General features: G+C 34.2%; 1 protein-coding gene across 1 annotated transcript in view; it reads right to left on the minus strand.

The window, feature by feature from the left end:
- Window positions 1–20,569, minus strand: part of CALCR (calcitonin receptor) — a 150,116-nt gene that overhangs the window by 40,017 nt on the left and 89,530 nt on the right. The window contains exons 4-7 of the mRNA XM_003809722.4: window positions 14,807–14,960; window positions 13,020–13,130; window positions 7,833–7,945; window positions 4,174–4,265 (exon numbers count right to left, since the gene is read on the minus strand). Coding sequence (XP_003809770.1) covers window positions 4,174–4,265; window positions 7,833–7,945; window positions 13,020–13,130; window positions 14,807–14,960 — 470 coding nt within the window. The remainder of the gene's footprint in view (window positions 1–4,173; window positions 4,266–7,832; window positions 7,946–13,019; window positions 13,131–14,806; window positions 14,961–20,569) is intronic.

Raw genomic sequence — 20,569 nt, forward strand, 5'->3', positions numbered from 1 at the left:
TAAAACTCCTGGGAAAATTCAAATACAATATATTATATATCTTCCCTATTTGACAAGAGACTTTATGCCTTTTGATTTAGCACAAAATCCTTATCATTAATAAATTCTCTTTCAATCAAAATTCTTGCCTTTCCTATTACTACTATTCTATGGGTGAAGAATATGCCGTGGTATGATCAACAGTTATCTTTGGTGTCTGTCCTGCCAGTGGTGAGTTGGAAGAAAGGAGGCCGTCTTTGATACCATTGATTTCATGGTTTCCTTGGAGCAACAGGAAGGCAGCTAGAGATGTATAATGGTGGATACTACACAAGGTACAGATTCACATACCCACCCAATATGTAGAGGTGACGTAGAACAAAGAGAATAGTAAGTAGTAGAGCAATCAGTCTTCCCTCAGTATGTTCCACTGGAAGCCACTTTTGTTGACCTCCATGATTACCTATATATGCTTTTTGTCAATGTGGCCAATGTAACGTAATGTAGACAATAAAATGCAGAGACCGTCTGTTTTCCAACCTATATTTCTATCCGCTTTCAGGCAAGAATAATATTTAAAATACCAATCAGAAAGACATGGATAACAATGAGTCAAAATAAATGCTAATGAATGGTCTGTTATGCTTTTCATGAAGTGATACAATGAGAGGCTTACATATTTAGGATTATTCCACAGAAAAGTAAATTGATAAATTGTAATTGAAATTTATGGATAAGTAAATTTATTGGAAATTTGCTGAAAATGGTCAAGAATCAAACTGAAATAAATGTCCATGTATGTGTCTTTCCCAAACCAGTCTTCCCTAAGGGTATCTTCATTTTAGCTCTCTTGTTGACACTTACTATTGGAATCTAGCAGTAAGAAATCTTGCTGAACTAAATTGATGTTTATATTTAATCCCTTTCCATAATATCATTCCAATTTTTTCTGCGAAGGTTTTAAACTAAATACCATCCTAATAATGCTGTCTTCTATCTTTAACTGGTGTACCAGAAATGACCTGCATATCATCTTGACTATTATTCAAACTTTTGAACAGTTAAGATCGTTAATGCTGACTTTTCCATGAATTAAACCTGAAAAACCCTGTTTTTTCTACATTTTGTCTTTCTCTAGGAAGAAGGCATAGAAGATAAATTTTCTTCTATTAAAATGAAGACTTTATATACATTTATACATTAATTTTCCAACAGCACAAGGAGCATGATTTCTATTTGCTTTAAGTTTACATAATTCCACCTTTTACCTTCCCCTGCATGCCCAGAATAAAATTACATTAAGATTAAAGGCATGCTTTAATAAACTAATTCTGAGTAATATCCCAAGTTTTTAGTGAAGTATTGGCAGTTCCAAAGCCTCTTGTATGATCAGTGACTTTAAATTTCTCTGCAGGCCTCCTAGGCCTGCTCATTTGAGGAGGACAGCTGCAGGGTTCCTCCTTTTTATGAGACACATTTGAGGAGTTCTGAGGGCTTTACAGTGAGATTTCAATGGAATGATTGTGAATGGGGCGTCAGCTCTCAGAAGTGGAGCTGGGTAACTTTTCACTCTGGTTTCCTGAAAGTTTTATAAAATTGTTTGGAGTTTGCAAAATTACTCAACCCTGCGAATATATAATTAAGCAAGGGAGTGATGATATTTTTTGCTCAGGTTGCACACAGATGATCCCATTTAAGTGCATAAATTATGAAACCTATTGTAATGTGCAGTAAAGATCTTAAAGGTGATGGTGATGTAGAGTATTTGAAAAAAAATTCTGGAAAAAATTTGCTAATTCACAAATAAATTCCAATGATAGATCAGTATTATTTTCTACTTCCACAATCACTTTTAATGTTTCTGAAATTCAAATATAAAAAACATTAAAGGGTCAGGATCATACTTAAATTTTAAGAAGACAGATGCCCTTTATATTTTTAGTTTGGGTAAGGTTTAAGATATGATTGAAAACAAGTATAAAAATTTTATACAGCTTTTTTTGGTTTGAATATTTGGCATCTCAGCATATGTGCTTTTCATATCTCATTTGTCTCTTGTTGTGTCTGCTCTGAAGAACCAGCTATTTCAGTTCATTTCTTCTCATTATTAGGCTCAGATGATAAATCAATAAGACTTGTTTTTCTTCCCCAGATTTAAGTTGCTGTTTAGTTGGTTCTTAGAACTGAGAGACAGTAGGGCAAAGTTGGGTACTTTCTAGACAATCTGCCCCCACACTCTCTCAAGGGTTTGGTCAGAATCATTTTGCTTTGGGACTAACTGGAGTTGAGAAATATTCTACTTTGCCCTCGTGCCACACTTTAACACACCCATCTTCAGTAGCTTAATATAGAAATGATCGTTGAAAAAAAAATTCTTAATTTCTTTGCTGATTTGGCTCTCACAACTCCTCACTTATTTAAGTGACTGGAGAAATAAAGAATTAAGATCTATGCCTTTGACATTATTATCTTTAAAGTCCTGACTACAATTAGTTGCATGATTACAAATTTGGGGAATTTTTCTTTCAATTTTTTTATGATTATATTTTAAAAACTTTAAAAATATGCTTTAGTGGCATATTTTAAAATAAAATTTGTTTGAGAACCATGATGATGTGTTTATTTACCATAATGAAGTGCAATTGAAAAATAAAGACATTCCAAGATTAATCATGTTATGTGATTACTGTATTCTGATCATTATCATTGAAAATACTCTTCTATTCTAATTTGAGTAATTAATACTTCATGTCTTTTTGCTTTATCAGTCTTTCTCCTGTTAAACCATTTATGGAAGGAGCTCATTGTCTGTTTGCTTATGTTATCACTTGCTATCCAGTTAAAAATTGCTGTTCACCTCTATTGCTTAGTCAATATAAGAATCTTGACTAAGATATAGACAAAGATTGAAAAATGATGAAGGAAAAAAATAGTACTTGTACTAAGGATGTATTTACAGGTGATTATTCTCCCCTTGGTTTAATTTTCCTTAGTACTATCCTGACAATATTTTAACAAAAATCAAATTAAGATTCTATTATGTTTTAAATTTATTTTTTGAGGTAAAGTATAGATGTATAATCTACCATCTTTACCATTTTAAACATATAGTTCAGTAGTGATAAATACATACATATTCTTCTCCCCCCTCATTCTACATGTGAATCACTGTACATTTAATCACATACCACATTTTTTAAGTGTGGATGATTGTTGGTCATCTGAGTCTACAAAAGGGCTTTTCTTTATCATTTCTGTGATACCACCATGACTATTATTACTACCAATAATAATAATAATGATATCGAACACATATTTCACTTATTATGTGTCAGACATGAATCCAGGCACCTTACATGTATTATTTCATTTTTACCTAATTTACTTCAGTTTCTAACATTTTTACTGAACCGTGGTGTGTCTAAAAAAAAAATACACATACAGTTTACTCTGAATCTACATTTGTGAACATACTTGAGAAAGCCAGCTTAGGACAATGTTATGAGTGCTTTATTTTCACTAAAGTTTGTTGTGATGAAAGCATATGTAACAGTTTCTAACTTAAATGTACCATTCCTGTAAAGATCCTATTTTATATTCATGTAAGATGACAAGATAATTTAAAGTATTCAAGTTTTCCTTGTATGTTTTCTCATATTTTGCTTTCAAGCATAATTGTGCACCATAAAACCTAAAGACAAGCATTACTTAAATTAGGTTTTGTAGAAACATGCTCTGATGTGCTTGTTTATTCCTTAGTCTCACATATGCTAGCAAGAAATAATTAGGCAGGGTATATATGGATTTGTGGCTATGGTCTCCAAAAATTAGAGTGGGAGTAAAAGAAGGTGGAGAATCCTCTCCTCCACCCTTAATGGTAACTTACCCATGGTAAATGGAACCTTTACCATATTACAACAGTGTACTTATGGATTCACAGGACTGTCTTATTTTGGGAAGTCTCAAGATATAGTACTTTTGAAAATGATATAAATTTATCCTGTTCTCCCCAAAGACAGGATTAAAAGCATATTTAAATTCATTTCATTTTTCTTGCTACTTCATGACTCCTAATGTTGCATGTCGCTTGTAATGTGCTGACGACCCTTCCCCACCTCCACTCTTGCAGAATTCACCATTCATTTCAGTAACTTAAAGGAGGAAATAAAGAGCAGATGCTGTGAGTGTACTTACCTGAAAAACACGAAAATCCCCAGGGAAATCACTAGAGTGAAAATTGACAAAGAATGACCCACGATAGCCAAATAGTACAGAACATATGCATTCTGGAACAACAAAAAGTAAACAAACAAACAAACAAACAATGAATGAATGATTCATCAGAGAGAAAATCATTTCTATTTCTAAATATATGTAAATCAACAAATGTTTTCCTCCTTTTAAAAACCTACTACAATTATAACAAATATTTCAGATAATGAAATTAATTTTTAGCTTTACTCATGTCATTTTATGAAAATAAATTGTCATTTTCAAAGAATAAAGTTCCTTGAGATGAAGTACCTAATTCAAAAATATATTTCAGAAGTAGCTTTAAATGCATTAAAAATTATCATCCCTAAGCCCAGTAAGCAATCCTGGTAGTTTTTTAACTTCTGGAATCTTTTAGACAGTGGATACATAATTCTATACCACAGAACTGGCAAAGCAGTAATCGACTTTCCAAGCTGTCCTGACTCTCAGCATATACAGAGGGTGCAGAGAGTATGGGGGCAGGTTTCTGTGCCTTTGTTTAAAATGATATCATTAGTATTTAGTTGGTTGAAGCTGAAACCTTTCCCCTTGGCAGCCATTTGATAATTCTTTTTTTTTTTTCACGATCATGGTTACTTTTATTTATTCTCCCATAATGTTATGTTGACTCGGAAGAATGTCCTTCTCATAAAATGCATAATGTCATAGCATCTTTTTTTCCTAGTCATCACAATCTTTCCTTTCCTTATAATATAATTTTATCAACAGAGAAAATAGAGGTTGATCCAGTCACCCATCTCTCTCTCTGTCTTCTCTGTCTCTCTGTTTCTCTTTATCTGTTTCTGTGTTTCTGGTCTCTCTCTCTCTTTCTCTCTCTTTCACTCTATTTTGACACTAGCTTTTGCATTTTGTACTATTTAGCCAATTTCATCAGCTGTAATTGAAGTAGACCTGAATCTTTTGCAACTAGGGATTTTGTTTTCACTTGTTTTTCTTGGTGAAGCATAATTTGTGTATTATTTTGTAGTTGTACTTTAATCTCTTGACTTTTGGTCTTAAGTTCCTTCAACAGTTTGTTGGGTCTTGGTATGAATGCAAATGCAGTGTAGATAGGATGAATACCTTCTATGAAGTTCTTTGAATTCCTGGAATAAATGTAGCATTTATATATCCTTGAACATTTTGATTCTTGTCAATTTCCTCAGAAAGAGTCTGGGATTGAAGCACTAATCAACTAAAATGCATCCAAACTATTCAGAGCCCTTTCTTGGTTATGTGCATTATTGTTATCCTGAAATGAACATTCCTTTTCCAGGCCTTAGAATTTCAAAATGGACTAATTAGCTTCTCCTAAGTTGTGCCTGTTGCATCATTTGACCAGGCATTCCATATTTTTGGGGCATTTTCATTGTTGATACCACTCTCTTAATAGCACATTTTACTCTTACAGGAAATGTTAATAAGTTAGAATAGTTGGTTTATAATTGGAGCTGATAAAATCTTCAGGTAGCTTTCTTGGGAGGGATTTAGGAATCTTATACACACACACACACACTCACCTATCTTTTCTCCCAGGAATTCATTTTCTGGCTATTTTTCTAACTTCACTTGTAGACAATATCAGGAGGGGCATTTTCTAAAAGTTCTTCCTTCTAAATAGTTTACTATGTAGAACACTCTTGCCCCTTAATTAATTTGGATATGTATCTGCGCCCCCTCTTCTGTCGGTCTTTTAAAAAATCTTTGCATACTTTATTTCTAAGAAAAATTTATATAACTTAATTCATATTCTTTTCAGTTGCTTCCAGAGTACTCCTTTTAAAAACATTTGTTCCTCTGAAATAGTTGTCTAAATGTGTAAGATTAAATCAACAACTCATAATTTAGTTGCCATCCTTGTGTCATTCTCAAGGTTGACTTTTTTTTTAATGAATTCTAGGTTGGTTCCTTCAAATTTTAATGTGACTTTATTTATATGGAAGATTTGTGGAAAGCATTTTATTTTTTTATTTTTATTTTTATTTTTTCAATATTTTATTTTATTTTTAATTATTATACTTTAAGTTTTAGGGTACATAGGCACAATGTGCAGGTTAGTTACATATGTATACATGTGACATGCTGGTGCGCTGCACCCACTAACTTGTCATCTAACATTAGGTATATCTCCCAATGCCATCCCTCCCCCCTCCCCCCACCCCACAACAGTCCCCAGAGTGTGATGTTCCCCGCCCTGTGTCCATGTGTTCTCATTGTTCAATTCCCACCTATGAGTGAGAATATGCGGTGTTTGGTTTTTTGTTCTTGCGATAGTTTACTGAGAATGTGAAAAGCATTTTAATCATTATACTAAGTGCCTAGAGAGTAGCATTTCTTCTTTAAATTATTTCATTCTCAGATGTGGCCAGTGTACGTGAGAAGTCCAAAAACAACACTAAGAATGATTTGGACTTGCACTACTTACAACAATCTGGTTAACATGAGTATAATTTTTCTCTGTAACATCATAATCAACACTCATTCGGAAAATTCACTACTCTGTGACATAGCTTATTAATCAGACTTTATTAACAGCTCTCCATTAGGATGTAGACATGCATCTGATTCTCAGGGTGACTAAACCATTTGTAAAGAGATAACTGGCTGTGGTGCCCTTAGCTTGTGCTTGTGATGAGGTGTCCCTCCTATTCAACTGGTCCCTAAGCCATATGTTCATCTCGTTTGTTTTTGTTATTTGTTTTGTTTTTAATAAAATAAAACTTTTCTACACCCTGAAAGCATCTCAACAGCAAACAAAGACACTAATGTGCTTTTAGTTTTCAACTGAATAATTATTTAGTATACAGGCCTATCTTTGACAGAAATAATAGGTTTATGTTAGAGTCAGCAGGGTTGCTTTGAGACTCCCTGCACAGCTAAACATTGACCAACTGTAACTCCTTGTTCTGTAGGGTGAGGAGGCTGGTTGTAGACTTGGTGAATTTTTCAGATTTTTGATACATTTGAGGAAGAAAGATCATCTGTTCCCCACCCGCCATTTGCTTAGATAAATGTTTCTAAGCAGAGATAATATTGAAAATATTTAACATACAGTAAAATGCAAGTACTAACAATTGAGAATGAACTTCCACTGAAAATAATCTAAGCAGCCATATCTGTATTAGTGGACTGATGAGATGCCCTACTTTAGGAGTTCTTTCTATGCTTTATTGCAAAACTAAGGTTGTGGCTAACACAGGGGAAGCATGCTATCTTGTGACTTGTGGAAAAATCTGTAGTTTTGAAACTCTTCCAGGAAAAGAGATGTTAGAGAGTCCCTTGAAATGTTGCCTAATTTCTGGCATCATTGGGAATCCTTTCATCTTCTCTATGGACACTTATCCCCCTGCCATAAATGGACTGATTCTGTATGCTCACGGAACTTCAATTGACTCTTGACTCTGAGTGCCAACCAAGAAGTGAAATGTCATTTTCTCTAATTCTACTCTAGAGATTCCTAGAACTTACCAGTTATCATATGATTTCTTTCCACAAAACCTGTTGGCTTCTTTGTGGCAGATATTTTACAGTTATGCGTCCATTTCCTTGTACAAATAATGACATTCTCACTCAATACTGAAACGTGAAAAAGAACCTACCTTCAGTTTCTCAGGAGTGAAAGCATTGCACATAGTATAGTTGGACCAGGTTCGATTGTTTTCAGGATGTTTAAACCAAACACCTTTTTCATCACAGTATTTTGTAACCTTTTCTGTTAAGGAAACATAACAGTTATTGCATTAATATCTCAAAATCCCAACAAGGAAAAATAATAAATTAAAGCTTAAAAGCCATTCCAACATATTAATCACTTTATAGAACTTGAATGTGAGTATGTCAATAGAGACTATCACAAATCATGTACTATACAAAGTGTATTAATATGTATCGTCTCATTTTATCTTTAGCAAAGCCATGTGAAGTAGGCATTGCCATCTTCATTTTACAAATTCAAAGCAGACAGTGAGAGGAGTCATGGAGCTTGAGATTGAACCAGGATTTAGACCCAAAGACATGGATATCGGTCAGACTCCAAAGTGCTACCTACACTCTACCTCATAATTTTTTAACAGACATTAAACTTTTGATTATAGATGGAAACTACTAGAGAAGAACAAGAACATACCTTTCTTTATTTACTTGCAATGTTTTTTTCATTAGATTAACTGTATGAAACAGTAATTTTTGGATCAAATGTTCAAATCTTCCCAATCCCATATGGTTAAATCCAATAGAACAAAGAAGTCCAAAACTAAGGGATATATCAAGAGGCCATTTTTCTGCCTCTCAAGAGATTTCATTTGAATCATCTCTCTTCATCCCACAGAAAATAAATAGGGATCCAGGCTTCAGCCTTTAATGTTGACTTTTTAAAGTATCTCATAGATGCTAGTTAATGAAATCCCTAACTCAGCTGGATTGGCATATTAAAGATCTCTACCTTCGCTATGGGGGTGCCAGGCACTGTGCTCAGCACTTTGCAGAATTATCTTCTTTAACGTTAATAATGAGTCTTTGAAGTGACTATTGTTCTTCCCATTTTATATATAAGTAAATTTCCCTTCCATAACTAGCAGGTAGAAAGGTCAGGAATCAAATCCGAGTCTACTTGATTCCAAATCTATTGCAGAGCTATTAAGCACTAATTAAGCCTTTTATTTCTGTGGCAATGTGCCAACTGGTCAGAGGAAACAAAACAGGCAAGCCCTTATTGTTAAGATGCAGATGTAGGTGAGAAAATAAGATGATGTAAATGGTACCTGGAAGTTGGATTTGGCATAGAAATAAAAGATAACACTGGTTTGGCCCCCCCTTTTTTTTTTTTTTTTTTTTTTTTGAAATTGATGCTTAGCAAAGAGGAGGAAAGCCTGACATCTTACTATCCCTCCAACCAGCAGGTCAGTGATTCTGGGGCTGCCCACTGAGCTTAAGAGTTCTGCTTACACTAAAATATTTTGGAGGAAAAGGATAAGAAGATTTTCTTTGAGCCCTGAGAAAGAACTTTTTCCAAGTGCTTGCTTTGTGGTGTCTGCTGGTTCCCATCAGGCTTATTATTTTTTCAATTATTTTTGTGTGATATATTCAGTGCTGGTTACAGTATGATAAAGCCTTGCTGCTTTTTTTATTTTAAATTTTTTAGGCAGTGTATATGTATCAGTACAAAGTAAAGTTCCAAACTTGATAGAAATAATAAGTTCTCATGGGGATGACTCCTATCTTTGCTGAAATTCACACTAAAATATTAGGCCACCATAGCAACTACAATAATTTTTTAAAATAACATTTGATAACTTACAATATACCAGACCCTACATCAAGTGCTCCATCTTAAAAATAAATAAGAAAACTTCTTTGTTCTGTATTTTGCTTAATTATTAACTGAGTATATATCTGAGATTCTGGGTAAAGTGCATGAGGCTGGGAAATCACATCAATATATATTGGGAGTAAAAAGTGGTCAGAATGGTGAGATAATATTTATCAAGACATTATTATCAGCAGGATAAACACACTGTAAAACTAGTATAATTGTTAGCAAACAACTAAAATGGCACTGAAATAAAATTAGAATTTGGCTGGATTGTCTAAAAAAAACCTCGCTTTTGTATTATAATACTGGTCAACAATATTTTAATTTGGTACTGGGACTCTAGAAGGTGAAATCTCATAAATGATCAAGGTTATCTACATTCCATTCCAGTGACCTAAAGAATTTTAGATAATGTTGTTAGCTACAAGATAATATTTAAATTCTAACCTCTGAATTGGCCAAGCAACTGAAAGAAAAAATCAGGTTGAATTAAATAACATAGAAATAATGAACAAGTAAACATTAAAATGAATGTACTTGCCAAATTTAATCTGAGTTATTCAGATACTCTCCAGTTCTTCAAAGCACCCATTCGATGTGTTTATTGTCTGAGAGATCAAATAGCAAGCCTAGATTGGTATAATATGCAGGGAGATTTTGCAAGTGTATTTGGAATCTTCACAAAATTTTAACCTTTGATCATTTCTCAGGGAAAATATTTTTGAAGCATTTTTCTATGTTAACAAAGGCAAAGCATTGTTGTACGTATAGATAATGCTTTTATAGATGGCTATGTTCTTTTTTAGCACAGGATGTGGAAATCAGAATCATATGGTAATATTTGAAGAACACTGCTATTGTTTAAAAGGCTAAGGAAATAACATACTGAAGAAAAGAGAAACTTATTTGGCTGAAAAATCACTGAGATCTGATAATATTTAAAATAATTTTCTATTAGTAGTTTTGGTTACTCAATCTGCTAAGAGCTAGTAAAAAAATCCTTTCAACTTGGCAATTTTTAGATATAATTCATCATTTTTTATTGTATGACCAAAACAGGTCTTATTGAACTAAATGCAAGATTTAAACTGCAGGTTATAGAGTTATTTGTATGTTTAATTTTTATTTAAAATGGATGAAAAAACATTTTTTCAAGCAAAAGATGTTTTCAAGCAACCTATTAGAATCATTACTGCTTCATGTAAATCTGTTACAAAGTTAAATAAGAAAACTTAAAACTGTAAATTTACTGAGATAGCCACTAGACAAACCCTATTTAAAGCATCTCCATTGGACATTAACAACATGTGAAAAAGGATTAGCACTAATCAGCACAAAAAATTGATGTTGAAAATTTGTCGATTATTTTGCTAATGTTATTTGTCAATGACAACCCTTCCAAGCTTACTTGCAATTTTTAAAAGTGGCCACAATTTATATTTATTAGATTGCAGAAAGTAGTTTTTTTTTTTTAAAATAAAATGAACGTAATTTGGTTTCAATGAAGTTATGCAGCCAGGTATGGGAAAATATATTGTATGCAGAGAGATACTACTCTTAAAGAAGGTCATTCCACTCATGTGGCCATAGCAAATGGTATTTTTTGTTTTGTTTTAACTGAAGTCTGGATCGAGTCATTTCTTGGTTTTAACTGTTATAACTATCAAGAATTTGTCCTACTTCACCTGATGAGTCTTTCAATATTTGAAGAAAGGATTATGTTTACTCTGGGACTTCCCTTTAGAAACCAAACACCCCCATTATTCACTCCCCACAGATTTTCCGCTAACAGCCTGGAGACTCTCCACATGTGCTTTGATAATTGATATTTCTCTCTAAAATACTCTATGTGTGGACTGACCCATGAAAACTACAATTTGCTTCTCTCACTCCAGATTCACACAGGGGAACTACTTGCAGATTCCGAGGTCCTATCCCTAGAGATTCAAATTCTATTGATCTGGACAGGGGTCAAGCATCTGCATTTTTCGTAAGCTCACAATTTTTTTTTTTTCATTTTGTGAAAGGGCATCTGGGTTGAGAATCACCGTCCCAAACCATATTTGGACCATCTTGGCTCTGTGCCATTAAAATTGTTTGTTTGTCTTCAAGTGCAGGGCTGTAAATGCTTCCTTGTTAAATTTTGCTTTTTACATTCCAGCATATTCCTTCAGAATGTCAGCCTCTTTTGAATTTCAATACAGTTCTTCACTCTTTCACTATCTTTTACCAAGGACTTTTTCCAAAGTGAAACAAACCTCTGGCATTTCATTAATGTGTTTTGTACATCATTAAGATGTAAGCTTTAGGTCAATAAGAAAATCCTAAAGAATTTAAGTTTGGTGTGTGTGTGTATGTGTATATATATATTATGTTATATATATGTTTATAATTTAAGTTTGGAATATATGTATATATTTCAGATACACTTTTAAAATGAATTTATCCTGCAGCTGAGAGGTTTCTGTATAAGAACCAGGCTGAAAAGATGGATCGATGCCTGTAAATCTCTGATTTTTTGATCAAAACCTTGCCTTGTAGTCAATATTTATATCCACTTTGGCAAGAGCCCCATTGTTACTTTGGAACTGGCCTAGTAGCCTCAATTGCACAACAGCTCTTTGTGCCAATCAAGTTACTTCTAATGTAGTTGTCAAATCAAGATTAATGAAGCATCATTCATTGGGAAGAGTCAATAAGGGCCTGAAGGATTATCATCAAATAGCATTTAGTTAGAGATTCCAGGAATGTAGCTGATTTAGGGCACAGCACAAAGCCCTTTCTTTCTTCACGTCCCAACTTTTCCATCACAATGGGAATTCCCAGAAGTGGCTGGCCTGCACTGGTTTTAAAAGAGGTCCTCTGCAATTCCACTTCCATTATCTCTGCCTTACTGAGGTGAAATTTTGTTTTCAGGGACAGATTAGATCTTTTACTCTTGAAGGAAGCACAAAAAGCATTTTTCTAACATTGTTTCAGGGGTAGACTCATTTTTCTTCTTTAATTGGGATTCTAGAGCCACTTAACCCTGGTAGGCTCAGGCTCACTTTACTCTTGGGAACAAAGTTCACCCATTAACAGGGACCTATATGTCGTGCCCATAGCTAATCCATTTAGTTTCAGCCTCTGGGTCTCCTTCATAATTAAGATTTCTACCCCTTTTTCAGTGAGACAATTGAAAAATTTTTAAAACTCACATTTAAATAAAACTATTCACAGAGTTTTAGAAAAGCTATTTTTATAAACCAGAATTTAATACCAACACATATAACTGACCAGCAACATGACTTAAAAAAAAGGACAGCTTGTAATATTTGTACAACTAAGAAGTATTTCAATTAAGGAAACACTTCAGAAGTTGCTAAAATGTGGAGTATGATTAGGTGGGTATATTTTGTATCTGATTTTCTTCTCAAAACCATGAAAACTCTAAAAGCTTCATAGCAAGAACATAAAATGAAAATAAACACTCTACCTGATGGATCAAAATCTGGAAAATAATCTGGGCAGAACTGATAGGACAATACTCCAGCCGGTGTGTCATCCCAGCACAGCCATCCATCCCAGGTGCGATTGCAATATGGACCTGGCCATTTAGAAGGAAATTGATATTGAAGCCTTGTGGATTTAACTAAATGAGAAGATTGATCCCAAGACGATATTACATGTAGCTGAGCTCACTACACCAGTCATAACCACCCACATTTCAAACAAGCCAAGTCATTTATTTTGGAAATAAAGTTTCAAATAGCCTTAGCATATCTGTGACCAAATTATCTCATTGGATGACAAGCAGGGTTCTATTTCTACTTTGTAAAAGGTTCCAAAGTTGAGTGCATCAAAAAAGCAAATGCCCCAAAGACTGCAAGACCCTCTCTCAAAAAAAAAAAAAAAAAAAAAAAAATTCTACCTAAAACCATGAAGATTTACTTCTATAAAGGTATGTATTCAAAAGAATCAGATCCAGGCTTTCAAGAAAGCTCTCAAAAATTATTTAAAAAACGAAAAGAGCTCTCAGAAAACCCCAAAAATATCAGTTCTGTGTTTTTATTGTCTCACTGGCTTCAACGAAATTGTTTCTCCTTTGGTCAGAGTTATATCTAATGCCTGTTCAGTTCTTGATAAACACTGAAATTACTGCAGACAGAAGAATAATATGTATCTGCCTTTCAGTTGACTTGATGTTTTTGTTTAAAGGAAAATGGTAAAAATAAGAACTACAAACTAAAACTTGAACTATTTGAAAGCAAAGAATGTGCAGTAACAGAGTATATTTTACCATTTTTTTCCCTACCATGTTGGGTTGTCTTAAAATGTACATGGTAGTAGGCCAGATGCAGTGTCTCACGCCTGTAATCCTGGCACTTTGGGAACCTCTCCTGAGCCCAGGAGTTGGAGACCAGCATGGACAACATGGCAAAACCCCATCTCTACAAAAAAATACAAAAATTTGCTGGGCATGGTGGCATGCACCTGTAGTCCCAACTGCTCAGGAGGCTAAAGTGGGAGGATCGTCCTGGGTGAGAGAGTGAGACCCTGTCTCATATATATATATATATATATATAGATTGTAAAAGATCTTATTGAATCTTTTCAAATGCCTCAGGGGACAAGTAGGAGAATTTAAAGGGATGTTGCAATGAGCTTGCCCATCACATCTCCCCTTTTGTTTTTCTATGGGTCCTCTACAGCTAATAGAATATGTTTAGACCTGAAAATATCTGGGCAGTCACATACAGCCATTCTAGAGAAGCTGGTAGATAAACAATGTCTGGCTAGGAGGTACCTTTTTGTAATTCTCCTGGAAAGTGGGGCCAGAAAGTGTGGAAGAATAGTATGGGTTGCCAACCAATTGACAGTTAAAGGGAAGATACTACCTAATTAATCCAAGCAAGATAGGGTTTGATAGGGTCCACCTCAGGCAAATTCTCTGCCCTCTATTTTCCAATTCCCTTTCCTGTCATTTTGTACATCCCCTCCCTCACTCGGTCCTTTACAGTTCCGGCTCGCCAGGTGTGAATACTGAATTATTGTGGTAATTTTATCATGAGGGCAGATGTTAGTCAAATTGCAGTCAGATGAACTTGGGCAAAGAAATTAGGCATATGCACTGCATGAAATACACAAACATACCATAGTGTGAAAACTGCTGTGAAAACTGCTGGCATATTAAATTAAAATTATTCAACACATATTTAACCACAAAAGAAAATGTCTGTAATGGTGTTTCAAACATATGTTCATATATATCCTTCTCTTTACCTTCTCCTTGGTATGCGGGTAACTGCTGCATTCGGTCATAGCATTTGTACTGTGCATCCATCATCTTCTTTCGTCCTACGACGTAAAGAAATGGCTCGGGCTCTATTGTTGGATAGGTTTGATTTGAAAAGGCAGGAAGAATTGGGGTTGGGTGCTGTATTAAAAAGAAAAATCAGTTACTTATAGACAGGAGGAATGGATGAGCACAAATAAATGAGACAATGAAAAAGTTTGAAAACATTTATTTTTGCTCTCTAAGCAATACTTATTCATGGTCTCTATGTACAGTTTTTTTTCATATATATTACAAAAAATGTTTTTACATTTCATCTACAAATTCTACTGGCACATTTTATATTTGCATTAGTTTCCATTTACTATTGAAAATGGATAACACCTACACACACTCATATACCTCTTTATCAGCTAGGATTGTTTTAACTTTTTTATGATTCTAAAGTTTAGAAGTAAACAAAACAAATAATCTAATTTCCAAAAAATACAAATATGAAATCAACTTTGCCTTACTCTTAAGAATCATGAATCATGTTATTAAAAAATAGACATAGTTCAATAAATATGCTTTTTTATTTGATTCTTTCAGCTAAATTTTATTGGTGCTGTGTACACTGCCAGAAATTTATCCCATCTATTCCATGGAACAAACAAAATATGTTTTCTGCTCCTCATAGTTGACCATAATCTCCTTAAATTGGTTTCAACAGCAGATGACCTGTACAGGGCGATTCATGTTCACTAATGAAAAATCAATGTATTTCTTAGATATTTATCTCAGCACATTTGCATTTTGGTACAGATTGACAATAGTTTTTTTCAGTTTCAGTTAATCATCACCATCACAAGCCTCTCTTTTTCAAAGGTAATGTGGGTGTTTGAAAAGATCACTCTGTCACACTGTTCTTCCTAACTTGTGTTTATAAAGATTTCAATTTCTTTTGTGGCTATGACCAATGTTTTTAGTGGTGTTGGAATCTGCGAATTTTTAATATCTATGTTCTACATAGAGATTTTTTTTCTTTTTTTGAGGAGACCTAAAAACATCAGCCTGCACTGACTTTCCTTTTTCTAAATTTAGGAATGCTGCTTAATTTCTATCATACCCGTTGAAACTTCAATTCTAAGATTGAAGTTTCTCCAATTGTACTGATGGCAGAAGTGGTGTTATGTACTCTTCTACATGTGCTAGTTTCTAAACAAAACTCATCCCTATTAAGTTGACATGTATATTCCTGGCTCTTCATGGTGAATCCTCACTGTTTTCCATGTGTGTCATTGTATATGTCCTACACGACAGCACATCACTAACTGCTAAGCTGTCCAGCACAGAATCCAATCAAAATTCAGAGTTTGGAGAGAGTAGGGAGCAAAAACATTCAGGATGGCTACAGATACAAGGTAGAATTTGAATTGAATCTTGAGTGTGGGAAGTTTCTGCATAGGCACAAGGGGGGTCGAGAAGCCTTTTGGGATGGAGGGACCTTTCCCACAAAAGTCTGGAGGTTGGAAATGACATGCATGAGCCACTGTGAGAAAACCATCTTGCCTGAAGGGGAGCATATTTGAGGGTAAGAAGGTCAGGACTTTGCTTTCAAGACTGCATTATCTGAATCTTCAGGTAACAAAAAAAGAGTTAAAACTTGTTTTGTCACTTTGAGCAGGTTAGCAACCTCTCACTAGATCTGTTTCCTCAACCTAGGAAACGTAAAATAAGAAGAGCGGTAAGAATAATATTTATCATCTGTCATGTTGTGAGGATGAATAAGACAATAAACACCAAGTGTCAGGGACATGAAAGGTTCAAAACATTTTAGCTAATATTGTTAAAACATGGTATATAACATAATATATATGATAAAGATGTTTTGTAGATTTTTGATCAGTGAAGGTTGTGAAAGGAGAATTTTTAGTAAAATTCATGCAGCAGGCATCAGATGTCCACAGGTTAAAGTTGCGGGGTGGGGTGGGGGCAGCCAGGAAGTTGAAGGCCTGGCTGGACTAGATCAGTCCATGTTGGAACAAGAAAGTACCACTCTTAGCACCTTCTCAATAATAAAAACATGAAGGCATATTTGAATACAAGGAATGGGAAACAGTAATAGTCAAATAGCCCAGATAATTAGCCTAGATATTTGGGGAAAAAAATAGTTCCCAAGAAAGGGAAGATGCTGGGAAAGGAAAACCTTATTAGGGGGAACTTCTCCCCCTTGGTAAGTAAGTCCTATTTTGGGTTAGATTTGGAGATAGTAGCAAGCCATCCTAGTGGAAATAGCTTGCAAAGAGAAGAGGGTGAATACTTATCATTATTATAACATTACTGTGATAACTTCAAATGGACACCAATTGTGAATAAGGTTGACACTACTCTTTAAACATTTTGTTGATTTCTAATTTTAATGTCTCTTGAATTTATGTCAGAAGAGAAAGTAATGAACCCATAAAAATGATTATAACTGTGCAAATCCTTTACCAGTGTAGCTGAACACAATTCTTTTGATATATGACACTTTCCCCACTGGTCTTCAGATCAGTCAGCAAATATTGATCAAACTTGATGAGCCCAACATTGTGCCAGATGCTGAGGATACAGTGCTGAATAAAATAAGTGTAGCTTGTGCTCTCATAGAGCTTACAGTCTGGCAAGATGGACCAACACTATAAAATATATTTCTGATATTTGAAATTATGAACAATAAAGAATCATCAGTCATAAAATTCTTAGATATTCCTAATGGAATTGGAACACGATTTGCAAAATTTTTAAAAAAGAGTAATTTGAAGGGATTCCATGTCGAGGTTTCTTTTTTTAGTTTATTACTCAACATTTGTATGAATATGTGTGTTTTAAAAATTCAATTACATATTAGGTAACCATCAAAACAAGAATGGATCATGATGCCTTCACAATAGAGATATTAATTATTGGTTCAACTTATACATTTATTTTAGATTCTTCTTTTGTGGCTCTAAAATCTTCAGTTAATATGAGAATGATCATTTGATGTATTATTAATTTCTGGACCATTTTCTCACCATCTTCAAATCGAATTAGAAGATGGAACATGATGTCATATATAAATCTTATCTGTCACTTGTATTAGATATGCTAAACACTAGGAAGTATTTTGTTTAAATCTGGCTTTCTTCCCAAAAGTAACATTCTGAATTCTCTTTTTATATGGCTGACAACCAACCAAGAGATTTTCTTGCTCTAGTTGGAAATTCATGGAAACCATAGGCAAATAGTATGTCCAAGGATAACAAGTAGAAAACCCTATGCTTGTATTTTCAATTATATTTTTATTTGCTTTAATGCAGTTTTAACATCAGTAACAGTGGAAATACGACAATCTGTATACGAGTAGTTATAATTCATGCTGATGAAAGTAGCTTCCATCTTATCATTCTTGCAATATTGAAACAAACTCCAGTGAACTTGTTTGAAGCTGGTTCAGTAGAGATTGTTTCAACACTGAAGGAATGAAAAATTAGAACCTCTGTTGTCAGATGAGCAGTAATAATCTGCATCAGTTCCTGGTCTGGTTCATATATGAGCACTGAAGATGGAATTTTCCCAACAGTAGATGAATGTCTCAGTGGCCTTCTTCCTAAAATAACATACCCATTGGGGCATTACGTTTATACATACAGTCATCCCTTGGTATACTCAGGGAATTGGTTGCAGGACCTCCTGTGGATACCAAAATCTGAGGATGCTTAGGTCCTTCATATAAAATGGTGTAGTATTTGCATATAACCTATGTACATCCTCCTGTATTATTTAAATCATCCCCAGATTATTTATACCTAGTACAATGTAAATATGATGTAAATAGTTGTTATACTGTATTATTTAGGAAATAATAAAAAGAAAAATAGTCTGTATGTTTTCAATACAATTTTTTCCTGAATATTTTCTATCCGAGATTGGTTCAATCTATGGATGTATAACCCATGGATACAGAGGGCTGACTGTATAGATAGATAGATAGATAGATAGATAGATAGATAGACAGACAGATAGACAGATAGATATAAACATATAAATATATGTATATGTATGATTTTATATATATATTATATATATAATTACAATCATGGAATTACTACTGCTTAAAAATAACACATATACAAATTTCATAAAGTTTATTAAATGTTAAACTTTTGCTGATAATTTTATACAAATAAGAATTGCTGGGAAGGTGGTATCATTTTCAGCAATACAGAGACAAAATAAAACCAGTAGTGATTGGATGAAACTACCAAGCAATGTAAGAGACTTAAAATATCTTACTTATTATAAGTGTTATGTCTATACTACTTATTTCAGGGGGTTAAATAAAAATATGATTATATGGTCATATTCAGATAGAAATGAGATATTAAGGGCATATTGTTTTTCTGAATAAACATCAGTTTTCAAAGCTTTGCATATAAACCATCTTACATGATTTTTCAACATGCAAACAAACAAAACTCTTAATTGTTGTCCCATGTAGCAGTTTAGCTGCCGTATATGTGATGTCACTCCTAAAGGTTCAAGTAAATGGCGTCACACATACGACCACCAAGCTGCCACCAACAGCAGTAGTCAGCAGCCCAAACATCATCAGTTTTTTTCAGTCGACAAATACTTTGAGTGCCTCTCACATGTCAGGCACTCTTCTAGGTTCTGGAAATTCAGCAGTGAACCAAACTGGCAAGCCACCTGCTCTCATAGAGCTTACATTCTTGATTTTATCCACACTAATCATGGAATCCACAGGAAAGGAATCTGATTTGAAATGGTCATATGCTTATGCAATTCCTACTGTGATGTAGGACAGTCAGTTTGCTTTTGGGTTATAGGCAGTTTCTAGAAGTACAGAGACAGTTACAGAGCTGTTCTTCATGGAACTTTGAGAAATGGTCCATCTCTGCAATAGTTCAACCCACTGAGTGTATGGACCCAAGCTGCTGTGCTGAAGGGAGAGCTTCCTATTGATTGCCACATGCAAAACTGCTCTAAAAAGTATGTAAACCTAGAATCCACAAACTGATGCAACCAATGAGATTTTCATGTCACCATCCTTAATGTTGATAATGTATATAATTATTTTTGCTTTTCAGTTACTTACACATTTCAAAATAAGAAAGGACAAAGCACACTGTTGTAAAAAGTGTTAGCCCTGGTTTTCCCAGGTAGGATCAGATGCCTGGCTGGTGTACTGTGTAATTCTACTTACATTATATAAACAACGAAACTGCATATATCATAAATTCAAAGCAAATAGGTGAACATAGATAAGTAAACAAGTAACAATAACACCTGCTCTGAAGAACCTAATTTTTATGTCTTTGTTATTACCATTGGCTTTGTTGTCATCAGCATCGTCACTGGCATCTTTTTCTGAGAGCTTACTGTATACCAACCACTGTTCTAAGCTTACTGTATACCTCGCAGGAGGGAGAGGAATTGAGTGGGTGGTTATGGTTAATGGAAAGAGGCTAATTGAAGGTGGTGACCCAAACTGAGACTTTAAAACCTACATGGAAATCGAGTTGATAGAGTTCAATAGTTAGTGTATTTTCACAACAATCTATTGTCTAAAAAGTAATATTTTGGATTAATTAGGAACATTGTCATTAAAATTTTTTTTCTCTGAGAAGTGTCAATGTGAACACAATAAATGTTTTGAAGAAAATGGACATATCAAATTTTGTTTTATGGACAAATCCTCCAAATCAAATATATAATCCAAATAC

The sequence above is a fragment of the Pan paniscus genome, chromosome 6 (assembly GCF_029289425.2).
Source record: "Pan paniscus chromosome 6, NHGRI_mPanPan1-v2.0_pri, whole genome shotgun sequence".
Classification (NCBI taxonomy): domain Eukaryota; kingdom Metazoa; phylum Chordata; class Mammalia; order Primates; family Hominidae; genus Pan; species Pan paniscus.